The sequence below is a fragment of the Numida meleagris genome, unplaced genomic scaffold, assembly GCF_002078875.1.
Source record: "Numida meleagris isolate 19003 breed g44 Domestic line unplaced genomic scaffold, NumMel1.0 unplaced_Scaffold165, whole genome shotgun sequence".
Taxonomy (NCBI): Eukaryota; Metazoa; Chordata; class Aves; order Galliformes; family Numididae; genus Numida; species Numida meleagris.
The window spans coordinates 212,308-236,937 of NW_018363448.1; the positions used below are offsets into that span (position 1 = coordinate 212,308).

The 24,630-nt window shown below is 41.5% G+C and overlaps 1 protein-coding gene and 1 long non-coding RNA gene across 2 annotated transcripts; both read left to right on the plus strand.

The window, feature by feature from the left end:
* Positions 1–1,240: 1,240 nt before the first annotated feature.
* Positions 1,241–4,579, plus strand: LOC110390651 (potassium voltage-gated channel subfamily A member 6-like). The gene is given in 2 exon segments (XM_021382062.1): positions 1,241–1,324; positions 1,327–4,579. Coding segments are annotated over 2 exon segments (1,848 nt in total). The 5' UTR covers positions 1,241–1,255; the 3' UTR covers positions 3,106–4,579.
* A 799-nt stretch (positions 4,580–5,378) lies between these two features.
* LOC110390652 lies at positions 5,379–14,168 on the plus strand. The gene is made up of 2 exons (XR_002433808.1): positions 5,379–8,542; positions 8,855–14,168. It is a non-coding gene; the product is annotated as an uncharacterized LOC110390652 (long non-coding RNA).
* The last annotated feature ends 10,462 nt before the right edge of the window (positions 14,169–24,630 follow it).

Genomic DNA, 24,630 nt, shown 5'->3' on the forward strand with positions numbered 1-24,630 from the left:
AGAAGTGAGGGGTGTGGCTGCACAGGCAGCACTTCCTTGAGCAGTTAGGGAACAGACAGTACTAAAAAGGGCTTAGTTGCATGTTCCAAAAGGTTACTGTGTTGATACTGAGTATGACGGATGACCCAAGTACTCAGAGGGAGATACAATGACTTCACTTCCTAAGGGCTTTCAGGAGCAAACATTGGGTGCCTGCTCGAAGATGGACTGTGGCAGTAGCCAAGAAGAACAGGAAGCCATGGCTGGATGAGACTGCATATCATGTGCAGGCATCAGAGCTATCTGCAACACCGCTAGCTCAGGTACTGTGAGGATCAGAGTTGTGACAGCTTGAAATGTCTGTGCGGGCCGGCAAATCATACTGTGAACTGTTGAGGAGCTCCACACCATCTTCTGTGCTACTGAAGCTCTCTGGTTCAAACCTCGTGCAGGTTCACAGCAATTACTGCAACATAGGCATACCCTGCACTCTCCTATAAACCCCAGGAGTTTTTCCATCCCTTTCAAAAGCTGTTTTTAAATTATTTCTTAGTTTTTAACCATGTGAATGAATAAATCATAATAATAATTCAAATGTGAACAAATTATTTATTGTAATAATTGAAAAAGGAGTGCCAGCAAGAACTTTCCTATTTGAATAGGAAGAATAGCAAGAATTGCTACAGCAAGAATTTTCCTATTATAATGGTAAATATTGATTTTTTTAAAGGTATACTCTTCAGCCAAGTATTTTTCATCTGCTTGTCATACAATAATTATGTATAATATGAAAGAAAAATATGCTTCCTTCTGTGTCAGACATCTTCATACAAATGAAAAATACGCTTCCTTTTGCAGCAGCCATCTTCACTGCTATTAAGTGAGAAAGGAAAACGGATTAAGCAACATTTAGACTATATTAACCTCCCTCCTGAGGACAGAAACAAACAAGACAGCCATTGTGAACTGGTCAGAAAGTCCAAGGCCTGAAATAACTGAGTATTAGCAGCTAGTTAGTAGGAGGAATAAAGATGGAAATATTTTGCTTTTATATCCATGCTGCTAAGAGAGTGTGGGCTATATGCATATGGTTTGCAGCCAGCAAAGGCATTGGACACTATGATGATAAAAGCCTGGTTAATAATATTAAGCACCAACAAAGGGCTTTCAAGGGAAAGACAGACTTCTGTCCTGGGAAGGATGGAGGCAACCTTACCTGTTAGCTCTATTTTCAGACGGACAAAGTGAACTGTTGTGAGTTTCTGCTCGCTTTCAGATGCCAGTTGTGACATGGATCAGCCAAGCTCGTAGTCCCCAGTCTCGCTCCCCTTCCCGCGTGTGTGTGAGCGCGCGCGCGGCGGGGAAGACAACCGCTGCGCGGCGCAAAGCACGCCGGCCCGAGCGCCAGGACCGCGAATAGGACCGGGGCAGAAGGAGGGGCCGCTGGGGGAGCCGCCGGGCAGGCGCAGAGCGGGAGAGGCGCAACAGGCGGGGCGGTGGGCGGCTCGGCAGTGGGGTGCGGATGACGGACGGCGCTGCCCGCTGAAGGAGAGGTGGGGTTGCAGGCTGAGCGGCGGCATGCGGGCGGAGGAGCCGCCGGCACTGGCGGCCCCGCAGGCGGGCGGTGGCGAGGTGGAGCCGACCAGCGAGGAGCAGGGTGGCAGCGGCTGCTGCAGCAGCGAGCGGCTGGTGATCAACATCTCTGGGCTGCGCTTCGAGACACAGCTGCGGACCCTCTCCATCTTCCCTGACACGCTGCTGGGCGACCCAAGCCGCCGGGTGCACTATTTCGACCCCCTCCGCAACGAGTACTTCTTTGACCGCAACCGACCTAGCTTCGACGCCATCCTCTACTACTACCAGTCTGGAGGGCGGCTGCGACGGCCAGTCCATGTGCCCCTCGACATCTTCCTGGAGGAGATCCGCTTCTACCAGCTGGGCCAGGAGGCCATTGAGACCTTCCGGGAGGATGAGGGTTTCATTCAGGAGGAGGAGAAGCCCCTGCCTGAGCACCACTTCCAGCGCCAAGTCTGGCTGCTCTTTGAGTACCCTGAGAGCTCTGGACCAGCCCGTGCCATCGCCATTGTCTCTGTGCTGGTGATCCTCATCTCCATTGTCATCTTCTGCCTGGAGACCCTGCCTGAGTTTCGCCAGGAGCCCAAGGTTACCCAGCCTGGCTTCAGGGAGCAGGCCGTGCTTGATGACAACATGCTGCTGCCTCCACCACCACCAAGCGGGACCCCCCAGCCTCCACAGTCCACTGCTGGTGCTGGCCCTTTCTTCACTGACCCTTTTTTCCTCATCGAGACTCTATGCATCATCTGGTTCTCCTTTGAGCTTCTTGTGCGTTTTTTCACCTGCCCCAGCAAGCCTGACTTCTCTCGCAACATTATGAACATCATTGACATTGTGGCAATCATCCCCTACTTCATCACCCTGGGCACAGAGCTGGCTCAGCAGCAGCAGCAGAAGCAGCAGTCTGGGAGTAGCAGCAACAATGGGGGCCAACAGCAAGCCATGTCCTTGGCCATCCTCAGAGTCATCCGACTGGTCAGGGTATTCAGGATCTTCAAGCTCTCCAGGCACTCCAAAGGGCTACAGATCTTGGGGAAGACCCTCCAGGCCAGCATGAGGGAACTAGGTCTCCTCATCTTCTTTCTCTTTATTGGGGTGATCCTCTTTTCTAGTGCCGTATACTTTGCAGAGACCGATGACCCTGACTCATTGTTCACCAGCATTCCTGATGCTTTTTGGTGGGCAGTGGTGTCTATGACCACTGTGGGCTATGGGGACATGTATCCCATGACAATTGGTGGCAAGATTGTGGGTTCCCTGTGTGCCATTGCGGGTGTGCTCACCATTGCTCTGCCTGTGCCTGTCATCGTGTCCAACTTCAACTACTTTTACCATCGAGAGACTGATCATGAAGAGCAGTACCAGTACACCCATGTCACCTGTGGCCAGCAGGAGTCACCCTTCTCTGAGCCCAAGAAGGGGAACAGTAATCAGTCTCTCAGCAAATCTGAATTTTTGGAAGTGGAAGAGCTGGAGTCCATGAAATATTCCAACTTCATTCCCCCCAGTAATCAGGGTTATAAAGAGAAGAAACTGCTGACAGAAGTGTGATCAGTTTTGTTATCCTGGGTCCAGGCACAGAGCTGCAAGCTGCTGCACAACCGTCTTCGCACTAGCAGTTGGATATATTCAGCATTTACATACCAGACTGTGAATTGTGATACCGTAAACAGAGTCATTGTGATAATGGGCTCTTCTGTCCTGATTTGCTGTTTCTCATTATTGTGTGCAGTCAGAAATGTTCTTGCTTTATTCTGTAGAGTGCTAGCTGTCATTCCCTGCTCCCTGATGAGTGTCTTTTCCTTTTTTTGAAGACCACTGTAATCCAATTTTAGCTCAGAAGCCTTATCTTTCTACTCCACTAGCAAAGAAGTCCTTGCAACAATTTCAGCTGAAGGATTCTGCAAGGAGTAAGTAGTTAAAGGGGCTATGAACATCTGGCTCAAGCTGTACGCTTGGTTCCTGTGCCAGCTTGGTTCCCTTGGCTGTGGGATCAGTCACGCCTGCCATGCCATTGCCTTTGAATAATGGAAATGCTGTAGCTAGCCTCACAGTGAGTTCTGCAGCTGTAGAGAAAAGTCAGCAAACAGATGCCTTTCTTCTTTGCAACACTTGGCTTGCAGAAGATCCTCTTGTTTTATGTTTCCAAAAAGTTGCATAGATATAAAAGCTCTTTGCTACTTCGTATATGCATTTATCATAAGTTAGCAAAATAATTTGACAGGCTTGTTGAAGATTCTCTGTGTTTTGATCTTATTTCAGCCTTATTTGTGCCAGTGTCCTGATGTTAATTGGCTTTTATAGTACCAAGTTAACCTTTGTAGTGGTGCCTTCTCACTTTTGAGAAAATTCATTTGTTATCTCCTCAATTTATCTGCACACAGCAGTGTTTAACGAGATGTACTTTATGCTTCAGCTACCCAGTTCTGTATTGAGGCATGTGAACACAGTTGACTCCACTGCATTTTAATTGAAGTGTTTCTGTAGCTGAGGAAAGTTTGCATGTTGGTATTTTGTTGACATTGCCAAGAAACACAACCACCTGTGCTGTCTGAAAATTCCAGTGATATAGTGGGTCACAGTCATAAATTACCCCTGGGTAAATGTATCAGCATTAGAGACTGGCCCTTACACAAGCTTCCCTTAGACATCTGCGCAAACTCAATAGCATACCCCAGAACTTTCAAATGAGAGGATAAAGAGGTAGCCTTGAAGAGGTATTTTTACTTTATTACTGATTCAGCCAGTTCTGGGTATTTCTTTAATAGAAGGCACAGAAATTATTTTTGCATGTACTAGGTTTTATGAGAGCAACTTACAGTAGCAATGCAAAATACATTCCTTGGCCTGCAGTGCTGGGCCTGTCAAGGGACCAGAGATTTGCATTTTAAGATGCATGCTTTTCTTCCCAGATCATATTTATCTCTGCCTATTCCCAATTGTAAAATGTTTCAAATGCTGCTTGAGGATGAAAAGGGGAAACAAATACTTTTAGTTTCTACTGGTAAATTTTCATGCAAACGCATGTATTGTTTTTGTTTTTAAATGCGAATGTATGTTCTGCATTCATATGTGTGCATGTGTATGAAAGCAAAGGCAGCCAGAATCATAGTATCATAGAACTATAGAATGGCTTAGGGTGGAAGGGGCTTTAAAGATCATCTAGTTCCATCTCCCATGCCATGGGCAGGGTTGCCAGCCTCTGGGTCAGGCTGCCCAGGATCCCATCCAACCTGGCTTTGAAGACCTGCAGGGATGGAGCATCCACAACTTATCTGGGAAACCTGTTCCAGGGCCTCACCACCCTCTGATAAAGTATTTTTTCCTAACATCTAACCTAAATCTTCCCTCTCTTTTAGTTGAAAACCCTTACTCTTTGTTCTGTAACTATCAGACCATGTAAAAGTCAGTGTCCCTCCTGCTTATAGCTTCCCCTACAGGCCACAATGAGGTTTTCCCAGGGCCTTCTCCAAGCTAAACAAGCCCAGCTCCCTCAAATTTTTTCTTTATGAGAGAGGTGCTCCAGCCCATTGATCATCATCATGACTCTCCTCTGGTTCTGCTGCTGTAGCTCCACAACTTTCTTGTACTGGGGATCCCAGGCCTGGATGCAGAACTCCAGGTAAGGCCTCACAAGTTCAGAGTAAGGGGGACAATCACCTCCTTTGCCCTGCTGGCCATCCCTCTTTTGATGCTGCCCAGGATACAATTGGCATTCTGGGCTGCAAGCACACACAGCTGGCTCATGTCTAGCTTTTTGTCCACCAGGATCCCCAAGTTCTTCTCCACAGGGCTGCTCTCAAGGAGTTCTTCTCCCAGTCTGTATGTGTATCTGGGATTACCCTGATCCAAGTGCAAAGTGTTGCACCTGGCCTTGTTGAACCTCATTATGTTCTTGTGGGCCCAATTTTCAAGCCTGTCCAGGTCCCTCTGGATGGCATCCCTTCCTTCCGTCATATCAACTGTACCACTCAGGTTGGTGTCATCAGCAAACTTGCTGAGGTTACACTTGATCCCCCTGTCCGTGTCATTGAGAAAGATGTTAAAGAGCACTGATCCCAAGAAGGACCCCTGTGGGACACTGCTCATCAGTGACCTCTACCTGAACATAGATCCATTGATCGCAACTCTGTGACCGTCCAACCAATTCTTTATCCACAAAACAGATGTAATATCAAGATGCAAAATATATAGAATGCGTTATATATATATGTATATATATCATACTTTTCAAACATAAGGCTGAGATTACTAAGGACATGTCCTTTAATATCGTCTGAGCTGGCAGGGTTGTGAGATGGGATCTTTGCATCTTTGTTACTCTGCTTGTTTTCCATTGCCTTGAGATTTGGCTCCATGCCTAGAGTGCTTTTATTGTAGCTCTCCTCACCTGGGTCCTCATCTTATGGTAGAAGTTGTTTGTGTAAGTCCTAACTGCTGCACTTCTCCAGAGATCCATTGTCTTCTCAGAGGCTTCTAATGTACAAGGATCTCCCCTTAGGTCAGTGCACAGACATTACACTGCATCATCTGTTCTCTCTCTCATTGGTCATTATGAAAATGCCATTTGTTACTGCAGATCAGGCTGGGAGACGACGTGTGGTGTGGTATGGTGATGGCTCTGTAGCTGACAGGAGCTTGCCTGAATAAAGAGAGCAGAATGTGACTTTCCAGGCTACCTCCACAGATGCATGTAAGTGTCTAGTGCCTTTTTGGTTCATTGGAACTGAGGCAAATTTCTCCAAAGTTCTGGGCTTTGGGATTCATTCTGCATCCCTTGAAGCATGTAACTGGTGGGTAAGTAATCCTGGTTCAGCAGTAGAAGTGATCCCACTGCAAGTTGGGATCTCCATTGATCTTGCCTAAAAAGTTGTCGTGGTCTCTGAATTAATTCTGCAAAATGCTGTTGCAGTTCTTAGCTGTGTATCAGATTCAGTATAATGAAATATTCTTCTGAATGCAAGGGATTGGCTTTCAGTTTTATGTTGTCCTTGCAAATGCCCTAAGCTAGCAGAAGAACCTGCTGTTTAAAAGGGATGTGTCAAGGCTGTTGCTGTCTCCTAGCAGAATGCCCATCTTTGGGATTATTTTATGCACAAGTGTATCAGCTGATACAAGTTTCCCCCAAAGTAAGATATAAAAAGCTCAGGTTAAGCACAAGTTCAGGAGGAGGCATGAGCTATGCTGAGCTTACGTCAGAAAATTCCTTGTGCTGGTTTCTTCCCTTCGGCCCAACCCCTCTGCCCCTGCCAGGCAGGAGCCATCCCTCTCAAGAACAGGTTGTTCTTCCAGCCAGCATGATACATGGCTGGGCATACAGACTCTGACAAAAAAAAAGACGTGAGACATATAACCAGAAACATAAACCCTAGCGTGTCTTGTAGAAATATTCTGGTAAAGAGAGCTTCTGCTCTCAAGTGAATTCAGCTGTGGGTTTCTAGGCATATAGACACACACATGCACAACACTCATGCAAAGGAATTTTGCTGCAAACAGACAACTTTTTGTGCAGTTTTTTGCACTCCATATTTTTCAGTTCTGGAAAGAATGTGCAAATGAAAATGTGTAAAACGGGAGTGGTGTTTGCTCCCTGGATTTTCTGTGTCAATGCTAAGAGAAATACAAAAAACTAACAAGCTTGGAAAGAGTAACCCAGGAGTTTTATTTAAGCATGCAAATCTGTTTTTAAGCATCTCCTTAAAAACAAAAAAAGCCAGGATAGTCAAGTCATGCAGTCATCAGCAATATTATAGCACCTCTGGTATTCAGCATTTTTATTAAGCAGCCTTCAGAATTTTTGCAAGTGACTTAAGTGACATAGTGCCATTGACTTTAAAGAGCATTCAAGTTTTCAGCTGCTAGCAGTCACCTCTGGATGCTTGAAATACAAATCTCCCTGTCTGTCTAGCTATTTCCTTCTTAAGACAGAGCACATCTTGTGAAGCAAAGTAGCATCTCCAAGGACCTGTTTCCATAACAGCCTCTCAGAGGCTGTTTCTCTACCCTGTGACTTTGGCTACATGCAAAAGCACCATTGAATATGTTCAGTCCTCAGTTATTAGCACGCCACCTTTACAGCCATTTTCTTTGCTTACTGAAGATCTCATGATGTTATATTGTGTACAGCTGCCCTATCCAACTCCAGACTGACAGACTGTTAACAGACAGTGCAAACCAGGATATGGGAAGGGACTTTGTCTATATATCCTTGCACACAGAGAGGTGAAGGGTGTGTGAAAGACACACTTACAGACAAGGGGGGGCAACTGGTCTATGAGTTTTCTGAGTGCTCAATAACAAGGAATATGAGCAGGAATGTTGCTTTAAAAAACACATAATCCTTTTTCTAACAATCTCACTAGGAAATAAAGATTTTCTGTGGACAAGATTACCTCAATTTCCTGAACCTTTGGCCATTCTGTGACAATCAGTTCTAAAAATTTTCCCATGGGATGTTTTGCACCAAATCAGAACAGGGGAGAAATCAATGAGGGAAGGAAAAGAAGAATTTTATTGTGAATGCCTTTTTTATCCACTGCTTATCAACTATCTGAAGGACCATAGGTTTAAAAGGCATGAAAAGTTGTTTTGCAATATTTCAGAGTCCACGTTACTGAAGGATTCCTGCACTTTTCTACAAGGTGAAATTTCTGTTCTGTTCCTGTTTGGAAAATGTTGCATGTTGAGATTTTTGAGCAATTTTCTGTTTTGGCCCTGATCCTTCTGATCCAGCTTATATGGATAAAAGTCACTGCTACAGCAGCTGGAAGGATGAAGGTGACAGGACTAAGTGTTCTCTACTAGGCCCACTCATTCAATGTATGGAGATCCCTGCAGAGATAAAGAAGAATGAGTATAAAGGAAATTCAAGGGAGCAAAAAGCAGGGTAAAGGCTGAAGCATCTTTCATACTGTGATGAAAAGAACAGGATCATCCCTAAAAGCAAAGGAACTAACAGCTCCAGCTTCTTCTGTTGTAGCAGAAGTAGGTAAGGTTTCTTTTTCATCTGTGAAATTAACAACTATGAATTACTTGCAATTAATGAGGAGAGATTTCCTAATTAAAATTTGCAGCCTAAACAGAGAATCTGATTCTACGTGAGGAAAGAGAGAAAGATAATAATAATCTACAAAAACATGGTATGAGCTCGATCCTCACCATCTACTGATATAAGTTGGCAAAACTCCATTTAGCACAACTACCTTCATTTATATTGGGGTCCAACTTCAATCTTCTGCATAAAGCTAAAACATATGCACTGCCTGTTAAAATGCTTACCTTCATTTTTTCTTCTCTTGAGGTCCTGTTTACATCAGAGAATGCTGATTATAGCAGGAGTTAACCTCAGCTTTCCTGAAAACTCTCATCTGACTTGAGTCCAAGTAAGTCTACTGAGCTCAGAAAAGTTAGGCTTCTCTTTGAGTTTATATTGGCAAAAACAAAAGCAGTAGCATTTTTAAATGCAATGGTGGAAGTATGCAGGCCATGGACAAGTTTAAGACTAAATGAGATTCTGCACTCAGCTACAGCCATGTAAGCACAAGATATCTCTATGTACATTGTAGTAACTGAGATCTGATCTCTTCATCTCTGCTCTTGGAGCTTACTCTCCAGACAAATCCCATTCTGAATACCTTTGTAGCCATATTATCAGCATGCTTATAGTGCAATTCCCAATTTGCTGCCATCTGCTTTACATGTGAAGTTAAGGAGAGGAGAGGAGCAGGTGTCTGCATGATCAGAAGCCTTAATCCTCTGATAAAATGAACAATTGCCAATGAATGCTGAATGTCCTTAGTTGCCAAAGGAATAGTAATGAAACTGCTTGTTAATTACAATAAGGAGTTCAATGATATGGACATTAGGTCCTAAGTAAGGCAAGACCGGTCAGGGAGATAAACCCAGCAAAATGTTTGTGGGGGAAAGTAGGCAGGGACCACAGTAATACTGATTTTCCAGTGTGGCTTATGTTGTTAGTACACATGTCAATTCTGTATGCCTTGCCTAACTGGATGAGTTTTTGCTTGCTTCGAGTCAGCTCAGGGTTTGTTGGATAGCACAAGAACTTGAATATTACAGCATGGTTTTACACTTTACTCATAACTGGATTCAGTGTGAGTTTTACTTCATTGATAAACATTCTCTGTAGGAAATATCCATGTTGTATATACTGTACATTTACAGATTGAACTTTCCAGTGTCCAACTTCTTCTTAATGAAAGAAAGATCTTCTTAATGAAAGATTTGCAGGAGGGGAATTTTATGGAAAGTGCTCATCAACTTTTGTGGTCACTCTAAAATACAGAAGCTGTGTTGTCTCAGGGACAAGACTCATGGGAAACCTTGCCTTCATACAAAATATTGCTGGAAGTTCAGTAAATATGTCTTTGAATTCACTTACACTAAATGGATATAAAAATATTTACTATAAAGTTTTGGAAGACCATTTGTTGAAAAGTGCAATAAATCCCAAGGTATTTCTCTGGGATTGTAGCCACTGTTTAAATAAAACCGGGATCTGCAGCCACGTCTTTAGGTGTTGTAGGTTCATTCACCTAAAAAGTTGTATATGATTTTACACCAACATAAGATTTAACTTTTAGAGCACATATTGTTTTATCCTCTTGCATTCTCTGGAGAAAAATGAAATGTTATTTGACAAAAAAAAAAAAAAAAAAGTGGAACATTACTGTCTCCTCTTGCTGCTTTGTTGATGAATCTGTTGTTTTCAATTAGATTGATGGCATCCATTTTCAGGAAGCAGATGCTGCCCTCTTTTACATTGGTTCAATTCTGGAAAAGATCCATGTCAGTGAAGTGACTCCAGACTTGACTTACCTCCGGTGAAAGCAGAATTGGACCACAGTCTCATCATTTGCTTATATGCTGTGATGCTCTAGGAAGGTGCACTATTACCATACCATAAGTTGAACCTGTGTGCTGTGCCATACTCAACTCTTTTGTGCCCTTGACAGTTGTGAGCCTGGCAGAAGTCAGGCTGGTGTGGGGTTTTTGGGGTCACTAGATGGCTCACAACAAATGGAGCAGATTCCATTCCTAGATCCTTGCCTGCTTTTCTATCTCAATTTCTGTCAATTTCCTCTTGCTTGATCTGTCTCTAAGGAGACAGATTTTTTATGGCAAGCAATTATAATTACAATCCTTAAATAATACAGTAACAGAAGGGTAGCAGAAGTAGGCATGGAGACAAATTTTACTCCTCCTACAGATTTTTACTGTTATGGCCATCTGTGAAAATTGTCACAGTCCTGTCAGGTTGGCTGTAGATCTGCTGGCTGTGGGGTCTCTGTTTTCAGGATATACTAACTTTAAACAAATCAGATCACTTCTTTCTTGCTCCAATACTTCTGATTTTAATGGTACCTTCCCTGAAAAAGCTCTACATGGAAAAATACCAGTTAAGATGTAATAGATGAGGGTCAATAAATGAAATACAGAGACAGTAAAGAACAGAGCAAATCATTGTGAGAAAGGAAGGAGGTTCTTAAAGGAGTTCTTCAAGGGTTACTCTCGGATTGTTTAAAAGATTTGCAGTAGGACTAAGATAAAATTTAGCAATGATGTAACCTGAGCATCTCCATGTGTGTGTGAATGTGAATGATGATTGAATAATGGACTTAAAGAAACTGGAAGATACTAAGTAGCACAGCAATTAAAATAGTGATAGGGATTTTGACAGCAAGCATATCAGTTGTGGAAGACACAGAATGGGAGTGGTAAGATCAGTCAGAGTACTAGAGTCAATTAGAGTCACGAGAGTGATGAAGTCATAAGCTTCAGATACAGCTCTTGGAAGTCTCAGAACTTCTGCTGCCACCTGGGAAGTGTTAATTCTTTAAGGCCTCATCTGGAGTGTTATGTGCCTTTGTGGTGACCTAAATTTGGTGAATTTTAACTCAGAGTGGGAAGGATGCATGGCAATGGCAGCAAGAATGATCAGGTGGATCAACACTACTTCACAAGACGAATCTGGAAGAGCCTGTCTTTTCTAGACCAGCAAAAGATTGGCAAGACCTGGAGTTACAAAAATACTGGGGATAGTATTTATTTTTATTTAAGTTGAAAGGCTGTGATATTGGTGAACAATGGGGCAGAAACTGTCAATGAATAAACTTATGTTGGAAAGCAGTAAGTGATTTCTAGTATACCAGACAAGGAGAAATGAAAACTTGTCTCAGGAGAAAAGCAAATTGTTTTTTTTTCAAATGAACTTTGGCAAATTTGTAAAAGTGTTCTTATATAGAAGTAGTTACATGCAATGTTGAACCTGGATTGTATTTCAGATGCCAAATATATAAGCAATTGTATCTTATTGCCTGTGTCCTCTGAAAACATACAGCTTAGTTGCCATAGTATTGCCATAACAAGTAGTTGCCATAACAAGTATGTTTAGGTGCAGGATGCCCAATCCTATTGACTTTATTATTTAGTACTTGGGCAGTTTGGTGTGTGGGTAGGAAGAAGTGTGGGAGGAACACGAGTCTTTGGAGATGGCTGTTTCTCTATGGAACTGAGGGAAGAGAAAGAAGTGCTAGGAGTGGGTTAGGATGGGGCAGGCAGTACCTGATCAGTCTGTGCACTAGTCTGGAGGCAGGGGAAAGGCCCATCCCTTAAGCTTTTCTTACTTTTTGCACTTTGAAAACACAGCAGTCTCTGTTCACTGCTCTTCCCCTCAACTGAGAAGTTCTGCTAATTGTGTCTGGTCTTTTCTCCCTATACAGAACTTTCCAGCTCTTCACTGATCTTTCTTCTTCCTGGTAATTCCTTTCTATTATTAACTTCCCAGTGTATCTTCAGTAGCACATTGCACCTAATTTTGAGAAAAGCCTTGAGCAAGCTCTGCTGCAGCTCAGCTCGGGTTTCTGATTTGGATGCAGAAGTCAACAGTGACAAATAACCTTCATTGAATTGAAGGTCAGCTAAGTTAATAACAATGGCCAACAAGAGGTTAGCAGAATAATTTTCTATTAAAAGCGCTGTTCTGGCAGAGACAAAGTAAAGTCATGGTTTCATGTTTCTTCTTTCACCTCTTTGAGTTCATCTCATTCTGTGGCAATGTGACTGAGACTTAGAGCTCAGGGGATAAAACAATGATTGACCAAGGTGGGCTCTTCACCCACCCATTCAGCTCTGTCACAAAAGCACTTAGGAAAATCTAGTCATATTTTGTCCATGAGCCTTCTAATTTGCTGCTGCTCTGTGCTCACTTATGTGATGAAACCATCATCTTGTGATTAGAATAGGATAGATAGAATATCTATATTCTGGCAAGCAAGTTCAGTTGTTTTGTTTTGTTTATTTTTAACTCTCCTTTTTAATTCCTTAATTAGAAAAAAAAAGAAAAACAAAGCAAAATTTAACCAAATAATCATGCACATTATGGAAACATGTGAACATGAACACCAAGCTCTATCGATGATGTCAGTATGGTGCACACAAATCTGGCTGTGAGTAAGTTATACTAAGGGCTTGTCATCATTTCTTGAGTTACAACAGTAAGAAAAAGGGAAAAGCAAGTTATCTTATGATATTTACAGAGTGATCCAGCAAGTTTAATTTGAACCATAAACACACTGTTGCATCTGTTTCTGAGCTCAATTGATTTTAACATTGATAGAAGAAGCCACTATTAGTATATGCTTAAGTACATCTTAATTACAGCTGTTACATTATATGCAGTGCAGTTGTGTATGCCTTAGTCTTGAAGCATGAAACATATTAATGGTAAAGATCCTACAGGAGTAATCACTATCAGCAAAAAGCTGATCAAAGTGCTTATATGATTAAAATCATATGTGGCATTTCAGAGCTCAAAGAACTTTCCAGTGGTGAGAAAGCATTATTACAATTAGATTTTACAGTGGTGATAGAATAAGGCACAATTAGCTATGAAGAGTGGTAGGAAAATGAAAGTATAAATGAGCAGAACCCATGAATCCTTCTTTGGTGCTACAGAACAAATTCTGCCTATTCTTGGCCATAGTAACTGTGGTTGAAGCTGTTAATATCACAAAGTAGTCAGGTAAATAGCACAGGCGCAAATCCTGCATGTAAATGATGTTGATTCATGAGGATATGGAAGAAACATGGGAGATGCATTGTATATTTCTCAAGATCTGAAATATGCTGTAATTTTAATAGTACTGTCAGATACAATCCTTTTAGCGCTGTACTCTAGGGGCGTTCATGCTTATGAAATGATACCCACAAAAAATTCATCTTTGTAGTCTGTCCTTGGAGATGACATAATGAGTTTCAAAAACACTCTTGAGGGTGTTCAGTATTGCTTATTCATTTGTCTGGTATCTGACAAATAGTTTTCTACAGTGCTCTGCAAATATTTATGTAAGTCATATTTCCATCAAAAAAAGGCCTCTTTTTCAAGATCTGCTATGTCTGTGAGAACATTTTGACTTCAGTTTTCAGTCTCTTTAGAAAATGAATTATTTGAAAGTTTTGTAATATGCCTGGTTATTTTTATAATGTTCTGATTTTTTAAAAATTTTTAACATGTATGTAAACAGGTAAAATGCAAATTTTGCATTTATATCTTTTGTACTTCGATCTATAATGAAAGACGCAATTATTATTAATATTGTTTGTAAACTAACCTTTTTTTTCAAGACAATACAGTGGTAGCCACTGACTTCCTGTTTGTTAGCAGCGTGGCTCCAATGTCAGCTCTAATACTTCCTTGCATTCAGTTAAGTGCTATTCAGATACTCCAAACCAAATGAAATGACAGGTCAAATAACATGGTTACTAGACCATATTATAAACTAAAAGAGGGGAGATTCGGATTTGATATCATGAGGAGTTTTTTTACTGGGGAGCTGGTGAGGCACTGGAACAGGTTATGCAGAGAAGTTGTGGATGCCCTATCCCTGGAGGTGTTAAAAGGCCAGGTTGGATGGGACCCTGGGCAGCATGATCTAGTGGGTGGGAACACTGTCCATGGCAGGGGGGTTGGAACTAGATGATTGTAAGGTCCCTTCCAACCCGAGTCATTCTATGATTCTATGCATTAGGAATGATGGAAGGGATGTTCCAGTGCTTTGGCTATCGCTGAACCAATTGTTCTTTTCTGCAAGTGGAAAACATGCACAGATGAAGAAGTTGCTTAATGAGTCCAGACTGTTTGTGCAATGCAGTGTGACTTGCTCTAACCCATCACTGTGAATTCTGAGCAATTTCTGTTTCCTCTTAGCATGTTATCTTTTAGAACTTTAGGGAAAAAAAAAAAAGAAATAAAAAGATTATAGTCCTGATAATTTCCTGTCTGCAATGTGAGGAAGCATGACAGTAGAAGGTGCTAGCTGGAGTGTGCTGTAGCTCACCTCATTATTTACTTTTTTTTCCTCTGGCTTATTAAAAAAAACACTGTGCAGATTTGTGAAATCTCAATATCACTCAGCTAAACAAATTTCAGAGAAGATGAGTAGTGAGCTCTTTGCATAGTAATCTTAGTCAACATTTCCATAGAGGATGTCTGAATACATATTGTTCAAGCAGGCTTCAGATGTGACATAGCTGTGGTGGGTGTTGGAGACAGATGCAGCTTTTCTTACAGAGCCAAGGCCATTCTCAGCAAAGGACCCAATGAACTGTGAGGGAACAGAATTAGGACCACTGGCTTAAACTGGTAAAAGGGATGTTCCATACCATATGACATCATACAGAAGGAGTTTTGAAGGTGTTGGGGGTTCATCTTGCTCTCTTCCACTGCTAAGGGAGGACATCAGTTAGTGGGTGGTGAGCTTGTACATCACTTGTTATATATACATTCATATATATAAATATTCACATAGTTATAGGGAAAAGCAATGGCAGATCATCAGTTCTAAATTACCTCAAAAAGGGATAGTCACAATCCAGTTACAGAAAGAAAGATTTGCTTACCCATCCCAAGGATCAGAGCTCACCAAATAACCCAAAAGGAGGAATCTCCAGATAGAGATCCTTCCCTTGTGGCAGTCAGCCCTTAAATGAGACTTAGGAAGAAATGAGACTTCTGGTTGCACAGGTGAATTGCTTTCACCTGTGCTCCCAGGGCTGGCTGTGTCCCTTCACCAGGTGCTCAATCATTGGTGCAGGCCGTGGCTTAGCAATTCCCATACAAATTTAAATATATATAAATGCTTTCACTTTCACATGCATAAGCTACATATATAAGCAGTGACTATATAGAGACACAGATATGTAAAATGTTAGAAGTGAGAATTTGTAAAACGCATTTACTTCCAAAAAGCTTTTTAAGAAAAATCTAGTTTAACTGTTAATAATGTTCATCGATCCACCAACTTGCCTCTTGCTTTGAATTCATCTAATTTGTGAGAAATCTGTGATTTGTAGACTAAATATTTGCTGATCTTCAAAGCAGAATACCCTCACTGATCTTTCTTTAGCTTACATAGCTTTCTCCTGCAGATTTATATGTTGAAGAGAAAAGCTTTCAATCCAGGGATTACAAACAGTGAGTAAGCCAGTAGAGATATGAAGGCTGGCTTATGGTTTTCAAAAAAATCATTGCAAATAGTAATTTCTTGAAGTTTGGTAAGTCAAAGACTCCATTAGACAATTTACAGGAAGAGACAGATATCTGCAAGAGCTGCACTAAGTGAAACTGTGACAAGTCATTGTATTTTACTTTGCAGTGTATAATCACAGCAGAGTTTACTGGTTTGATTCTTCTCTTAGTTTATATTGTTGGATTTGATTGGGATGTTGCACACAATGGACATGTTCCACTGAAAGAATGGAGAGGACGTATAGAGGATATATTCAATATCTGAGATCTTGGCTCTCATTTTTTCCCACTGTGTACATTACTAATTCAACAAATGTTTAGAAATTGTAAAATACAGTCACAGACTCATAATACAGTTACAGAATCATTGATTTGGAAGGAACTCTTAACGGTCATGTGGTCCAGCCCCCCTGCAATGAACAGGGACACCTACAGTTTGATAAGGTGCTCAGAGCCCCATCCAGCCTTGAGTGTCTCCAGGGATGGGGCATCTACCACCTCTCTGGGCAACCTGTGCCAAACGTTGTCATGGTTTTATGATTTTTGTTATTGGTATTCCACATCATAACATCATGTAGTGCACTGGGAGCTAAAGAGTTAATGCTCCCGTTCCATGGATCGTGGATAGTTCCAGGTACCTTGTTCTTAGAAGAGAAGAACTACATACCCCAGAGGACTTTGCTTTGTTCTGTTTCCGTTTTCCATTCAGAGGGAAAGGTAAAACTGTTCGCATATCACGAGATGTTTCTCTCTTTTCCCTTTCTGCTCATCCCAGATAGATGTCTCGCCTTCAGCATTAGAGTAAGGCCTTCGGTTTTTGGTCACACTCTCATTTTATTTGATTTATTAGCTTCAATTCCAATTATATTGTATTATATTGTGTTATCTTGCATTCCAATATCTTAGTAAATTAGCTTTCGTCCTCAGAACGTTGCAGCTGTTTTGTTTTTAGGCCCATCTCCCTACCCTCTTTCCCCTTTTCCCCTTTCCCTTTTCCATGAGCATGGGTCCGTGGGTCTCCCCGCCCCATTAGTCACAGAACTGAGCCAAAGCAGCCTGTAAACCGCTGACAAACGTGTTACTATGAACTGCTCTGAGCTGAACCTACTGAGAGCAAGTCAAGAGGCACTTGGATTCTTACTGCTATCACCATCTGCTTGAAACAGGCCTTCAGAGCTTCCTCCACAGCCCCAACTCTCCTGTAGGGAAAAAGGGCCTACAAATTTCCTTGTAGCAAAAAATCCATGCTCCTGTATGATTTCTAAATTTACTTAGTAAGTCCCCTTAATAGCAAACAAGACTCTTCTTACACTGGATGTATTGCATGCTTAAGGTATGTAATATCAACTGCCTGTTCAAAGTGAGGATTATGTAAAACAGTCTCAGTAATTAAAAATAGATGTATCATAAACAGGTTTTTTGTTTGAGTTTACCATGATACATTTTCTTGAAGTGTTTGAAAATCCAAAAGCCCAAGACTATTTCTTGATCGCCTTTCAACAAATGTCCTATAAACAAAGCAACTGCATGTCTCAAACACTACAGAATTAAGTAAGTGTATGAAACTTCTCAGAAAGTGTAACTGATTACTGCATAGTCATTCAGCACTGAAAACATTGTGAAAAACTCAAATGGTATGGCTATAGGACAGCAGAATTGTCATTTTAAATCTTTCAAGTAAGCAAGGGATCATCCAGTGTATTATGGCAGTGAAGGGACTAACATGAAACCAGAGGGCAGATCCAAGCTTATAACGGTGTTTCAAAGCACTGTTTAAATGAAGATTACAGTCACTCACACTGAGAAGAAAGGCAGGTAGACCTAAGATAGATTTCTCTGTGCCTATAATTTTACTAATCTAAAAGTAGTAAAATATCTAAAAGGAAAAGAAATGAAGCAAGGCAATTATTGAGATACAAGATAAATTAAATACTGAAGTACTCCTTGTCAACCTACGACTTAATCATTATTTAGTTACTGCTTACTTATTTTTGAATGCTATTTTAATATGCAGTACAAAAAAGACCAATAATTTCCAAAGTCACCAGTAATGTTAGGTAGTCAGTTTTACACTCTCAAGGGACTAAATTTCGGAAAGGCGAATGCAGGTCTTTTATAGGCATCTGGAAAAATAGTTTGCTACATTGTTGCTATTTTTGAAAAGATTGGCCTCCCATTTTTGAAAACAAATTTGGGATGAATTCTTCAGAACTTCCAGGAGTCTGTGTCAGGTGAAGAATTGTGATGTTCTGTATGTATATTTTGCATCAAGGAACTAAAAAGCAAGAGAATCACAAATTATAACTAATGTCAGATGACACATTTAAAAACTAGGTTGTATAATGTTATATAGCTACAACTACACCGAGTCATATTGTTCAGGGAGGCAAAGAAGTGAAAGGAGGATCAGAATATGCTTATTTCCGATCACATGGAAAGGCACATGTGTGATGAGAGGCAAATGATTATATTTACAGACCCATTTCTATATCACTTATTAACCTGTAGGAGTCAGATAACTGATGGCTAAGTTCGTAGTAAATAGCTCCTAACTCCTCACTGAGGCTTTCTGAAACCAGTGACATGAAAAAGTGAACTATGACATGGAATGGATCTCCTGTGCAATTTTGCAAACACATGTAGATCCCACAGGTTGCTGGTCGAAAAACTCAGCAGAAAAGAATAAAGGGACAAAGAGAAAGGAATCTTGTTCCCTGCTGGAAAGAGTGCTCTGGAGCCATCCTTCCTCTCTGACATTGTTAATATCATCTTCCAAAAAGCTTCAGAAGCAAAAAGAACACTCTTCTACACCCCTAGACCAGACTTCTCCATTGTCTTGTGGCTACAGGGCTCTACCAGCTGTGTGAGTCCTGTTCACTGCACAGAAATAAGCTGCACTCACTCTCATGTTTTGAAAGAGCTGTGTGAGAAGCTGAATGGAACTAGTGTAGTACCGGTTGACTCCCCCCATCGAATGGGAATTGCGTGACAAAGAATAAAATTATGGTATTGGATGACCAATGAGTCCGTCCATGAGAAAGTAACATAAATCTCTATGACTAATGCCAGAACAAGAGAAAAGGGAAGGAAAGCTTGTGCCACTAAAAGGTGGGACTGTTGGTACAATTTTACCTTAACACAACCTGTTTTCATAGTTTGTCTCTGGGCTTGCAGTGGCATGGGATGATCATTTAAATTTAAAATGAGCATTACCGAACACAGAACAACAACCACCCCACTTACATCGACTCCTCTCAGTCACCTCACTGTTATAGAGGATGGTGAAAAAGCTCTGTCCCCACAGATTTATGAAATTGGACCATATGCAATCAGAAATACAGGCCAACAACAGATGTTTAATCCATCATGGTCTCCTAAGCAGGTAAAATTGTCAACGCAAACTAATATCTCAGCAGACAAACACACCTGCTTGCCTTTTCTAAAAACATCCTATGTAGAATGGCTAACAGGCTACACAGGCAAACCCTTACTCCAACTAAATGATCGCGGATAGATGTGACTGGCATCATGGGGACAGGACTGGGAGTCCTAAACAACATAAATGCCAAAATGCTTGTAAATAAATTAAACTCAGCAACGAGTGACTTACATGCATAACAGCATCCCTTGCTGTCTTCCCTATCAGCACTGGGAGCCAACCAGTGGCATTGCCTCAATGAGAAAGAACTAATATAAAAGACCACCACTTAATTGTAGGTGCATTTGCCATAACACAAGATGTCTCTCTAGTTCTGTGTTCTATCCAAGCACAAATATGGATCCAATCTATGGTGGTGGCAATTGTAAGGGAAGGTGAAGGAAGCACTTCACCCTCTGAAATTCAAAAGGTGAATTAGGATAATGCAAATAAATTTAAACGAGAATTTCAATCTTGGTGGCATCTAGTTAATTTTAATTACGATCCTTTTAATAACTGTTCTACAGCTTTTGTCCTAATGCTAAGCAATGCTTTGGTATATACCATATACCCAATCATTCCACTGGGGCTGAATCACAATGGGGCTATAGTCTACTCACTAGAACATAGACTGTGGGCCCAACAAATGGAAACAAATGGCAAACTGTTGATGTTATTGCACGTATTTGATGGGAACAACAAGGATTTATTTGTGAGAGTAATACCATCAAAGCTCAAGACATTTGTCTTGACACTGAGCAAAAGATCTGCCATATTGAAATGTACTCCGATGAGACCCCTGAAACAGTGCTTGTCTATACTGGAAAAAGATGCATCTGTGTGAGAACCTCGTTACTGTAGATACAAGCAGTCACTCAAATATTTGTGTTTGTAACCTTACTAACATTATGGGATAAGTCAGTTCCAGTTTCATCATATCAATTGTTAGAAACCAATTGCATATTAAGTCAAGATTTACTACCTGCCCCAACTGGAATTAATCTTGCATTAGTAAAGAAATTACTGCAACATGACGATCTGTGGTAACTGCTAGAATTCATCTGGGACAACAGACAAAAACTCTAATTACTGTTCTCCAAAATACAAAAGAGATACATTGTGTCCTGGAAAGGGTGAAGAAGGATGGAGGACACCATTGGTGCAGAACTCTTCTTGGATGGTCACCAGCAGCAACAGGAATGTTTACTTCTGTGCTTCACCCAGTTGTGATCCTACTAACCCTAACACTGATGTTTTTATTCCTTATAATCATATTATATGTGAAAGTCCGGAACATGATAAAGAGACTAACCTAACTTGAATTACCCAAGGATTCCAGGAGTTGGCCTAGGTACTAGATATCTTTTCCTGGCCTCCTGGCCGTCAGTGGATAAAGTGAGTTCTGTTGTATTTGTTATGCACTCTAACGGCACTCATGTTTTCACCTTGTTTGATTCCCTGCTTTATCCAGCTTGCCTAAAGTGTTGTACCTACTATGCATTTTACCACTGTCTCCTCTGATGGATCAGTCTAGTCATTGTATAAATCAGCCTGTCATGGTTTTATGATTTTTGGTTATTGGTATTCCACATCATAACATTATGTAGTGTATTGGGAGTTAAAGAGTTAATACTTCAGTTCTGTGGATTGTGAACAGTTCCGGGTACCTGGTTCTCAGAATGGAAGAACTACTACATTCCGCAGAGGACTTTGCTGCCCTGTTACCGTTTTCCAGTCAGAGGGAAACATAAAACTGTTCGCATATCACAAGACCTCCCCTCTTCTCTGCCTGTCTCTTGTCCTGGCAGCATCTCACTCCCTAGCCATCTCACCGTTGGTATTAGAGTAAGGCCTACTTTAATTTTGGACACTCTCTCTCATTTTTTTGGATTTATTAGCTTAAATTGTAATTATATTGTATTATAGTGTGTTATTTTGCATTCCGATATCTTATTTAGTAAATTCGTTTGTTTCTCCTCAGATTGTTGCTGGTGTTTTGTTCTTAGGCCCATCTCTCTACCCTTTTTCCCTTTTCCCTTTCCCGGGGCATGGGTCCATGGGTCCATGGGTCCCCCACCCCATTAGTCACGGAACCGGGCCAAACCTGCCCGTAAACCTTTGACACAGCCCTAGACACATGTCTTTCCCTTTCCCTTGTTCCCCTCCATGCTTTTGTCCTTAGTACCACCATGGGACTGTGTTAACAAACTTCGAGCCACTGGGTAGTGTCAGAAGCTGAAACAATTTTTGGCTCAAACTTTGTCACCTGTCTGAAATGTGATCTGCTTGGCAAGCTTTTTTGGTTAATGTTTACCATGATCTCAGTGGTAAGGGAAACACATGTGGTTGGGAAACCAGGAGAAACCATTTTCAGCTGTTCTTCCTTTTTGGGCATTCAGGATGTGGGTTGTTTTGGAGGAGAGTTCCACCATACAGTCAGTGTGCATACCTAGCTGCCTGTCATGCAGCAATTGCATGATCAACTACCAATTGCCCAGTGAGAGGGGCATGTACTCTGGCCATGTCATTGCCCCTGACAACTAGATCAAGCATTGCCGTTGCCCTGATGAATCAAATGTATGTGCCCATGACAACCAACCACTGCCCCTGGCAACCAAAACTACACTATGAAGAGGATAAAAACCCAAAGAGTAGAATGGGTTCCCCCCTCCACCAAACTGCAGCCATGCAGGTCAATGAGACCAACTTGCAGCCCCCTGTGGACCAATGAGATGTCGCTAGATCCCTGGTGGTGCCTTTCTCTGCTTTATAACCCATTTGCTAGTATTCCTCTCTTTACTATTGCTAACTTCCCCATCTGTCCTGCATTCCTTAGCTGCTTAGAATTTGCGATAAATTGATTGGATAGCATTTGGCTTCATTTCGTCCTAATCTCTTTCCAGGAGTATATATATTGAACCATCTCCTCCAACAACTGGAGCAGGTCAAGCTGATACATGCTCTGCTTAAAAAAAAAAAATCTATTCCTGTTATCAGGGGAGGTTTCTGTCTTATCTGTTCAGAGTAGAAGATGAGCTTCTTCACAGCCAGTGTCCAAAACTCAATGGCAAGTCTATGGAGGTTTCATGACACACCTCAACACTGATGTCTACACTAAATCATTGAATGGCTTGGGTTGTAGACCATCTAGTTCCAATTCCCTGCCGTGGGCAGGAACACCTCCCTCCAGAACAGGTTGCCTAGGGCCCCATCTAGCCTGGTCTTGAACACTTCGAGGGATGGGACATTCACAGCTTCTCTGGGCAACCTGTTCCTGTGCCTCACCACCCCCATACTGAAGAATTTCTTCCTAATATCTAATCCAAAGCTCCTCTTTTTTTCAGTTTAAGGCCTATACTTCCTAAAGAGCCTGTATCCTTCCATTCCAACACTCCAGTCATGGGAGTCATCCCACCACATCATTGTGATCCCACATCTCTCCCAGTTGTAAAGGAAACTGCTTAAATATCTTAAACGACAGTTCAGGCAGTCCTTTCCTCCCCACCCTCTATGAAAATAGGGGTCAAACTCACCACTGTAAGTTTGTAAGTTTGACAGTGGAGTTAGCACATCCACATGTTGCCTGTGGAATACCTCCATTGCCCAGAGGATGGCATTGTGCCACACAGAAATTTGTCACTGACTTTTTCTGACAGCATAAGTATGCTTATGCTTAATGCATATGCTTATGCTTAATATGCTTATGCGTATGCTTATGCTTAATTTTCTGACACCATAAGTATGAGGTGGACTTTGTCATATCACAGGATGTTTTCCTCTGAATTTCCAGGCTTTCCAGAATTCAAAGTAGTTGTACAGATTATTCCATGCAGACACACCAGCTGATTCTCTGTGTCTTTACTCAGAAATATCACCATCTGCTTTCTGTGGGCATTTTGCTTGAATAAATAACAGTACACTTAACCCCTGAAAGGTTAGCCTAGTAGCTACACAGCAGCCTCCAGAACAACTGCTTCATCTTGCTGCTGAGAAACTGTATTGGGTAAGCCTGAAACTAATTAGTAATAGTCATTGCTTACAACATGTTTTGCATGTTCAAAGTGTTGTACAAAACCATTTTCAGTTGTCTAAATACCACATAACTTGCAGTCTACCTAAGATCAAGGCAAAAACTTGGAGATTGTGCAGGCTGCAGCTATCAAGAACAAATTGAAGGGAGCTTAAATCTTTACATTGTCAACGGTTTACGGGCGTTCGGCCCGGTTCCGTGACAAAGGGGACAGGGGACTCACGGACCCACGACCCGGGAAAAGGGAAAAGGGGAAAAGGGTAAGGAGATGGCCTTGAGAGCAAAGAACAGCGGCAACAATCTGAGGAGAAACAAACTTATTTACTAAATAAGATATCGGAATGCAAAACAACACACTATAATACAATATAATTACAATTTAAGCTGATAAATCCAATACAGAGAGAGAGAATGTCCCAAAATCAAGGTAGGCCTTACTCTACTACTGACGATAAGACGGCTGGGGAGCGAGGTGCTGCCAGGACGAGAGATGGGTGGAAAAAAGGGACGAGGTCTTGTGATCTGCAAGTTTTTATCTTTTCCCTCTGGCTGGAAATGGTAACAGAGGAGCATAGTACCTCGGGGAATGTAGTAGTCCTTCTCTTCTGAGAACCAGGTACATTCACTACATGATGTTATGATGTGGAATACCAATAACCGAAAATCATAAAACCATGACATACATGCACATGCATGGGTGCACACTAGGTGCATACACTTATATAGCATCACAAAGTTACTCAGTCCCATCAAAGATGGAAAAAACCCACAGATATCATAATTTGGACAGCATAACAGATTTCAAAGCCTTCTAAACTGTGTTTGAGGATCATCTGGCACAATGTTTGAGAATTTCTCTTAACTCACAGAGTATCCCACAAAGAAAACATACTGAGAGCACTACAGTCAATGGTTTTAGATTAAAATTCCACAATATATGACTATTTTTTGATAATAATCACTGAGATTAATTATTTCATCTTAGTGTAACTGAGAAGATAAAGTAAGTTGAGTTATGCTTTGACTGACAACCCGAGTCTAATATTCCTCAGAGTTTAGTGCTACCCCTTGCTGAAGCCT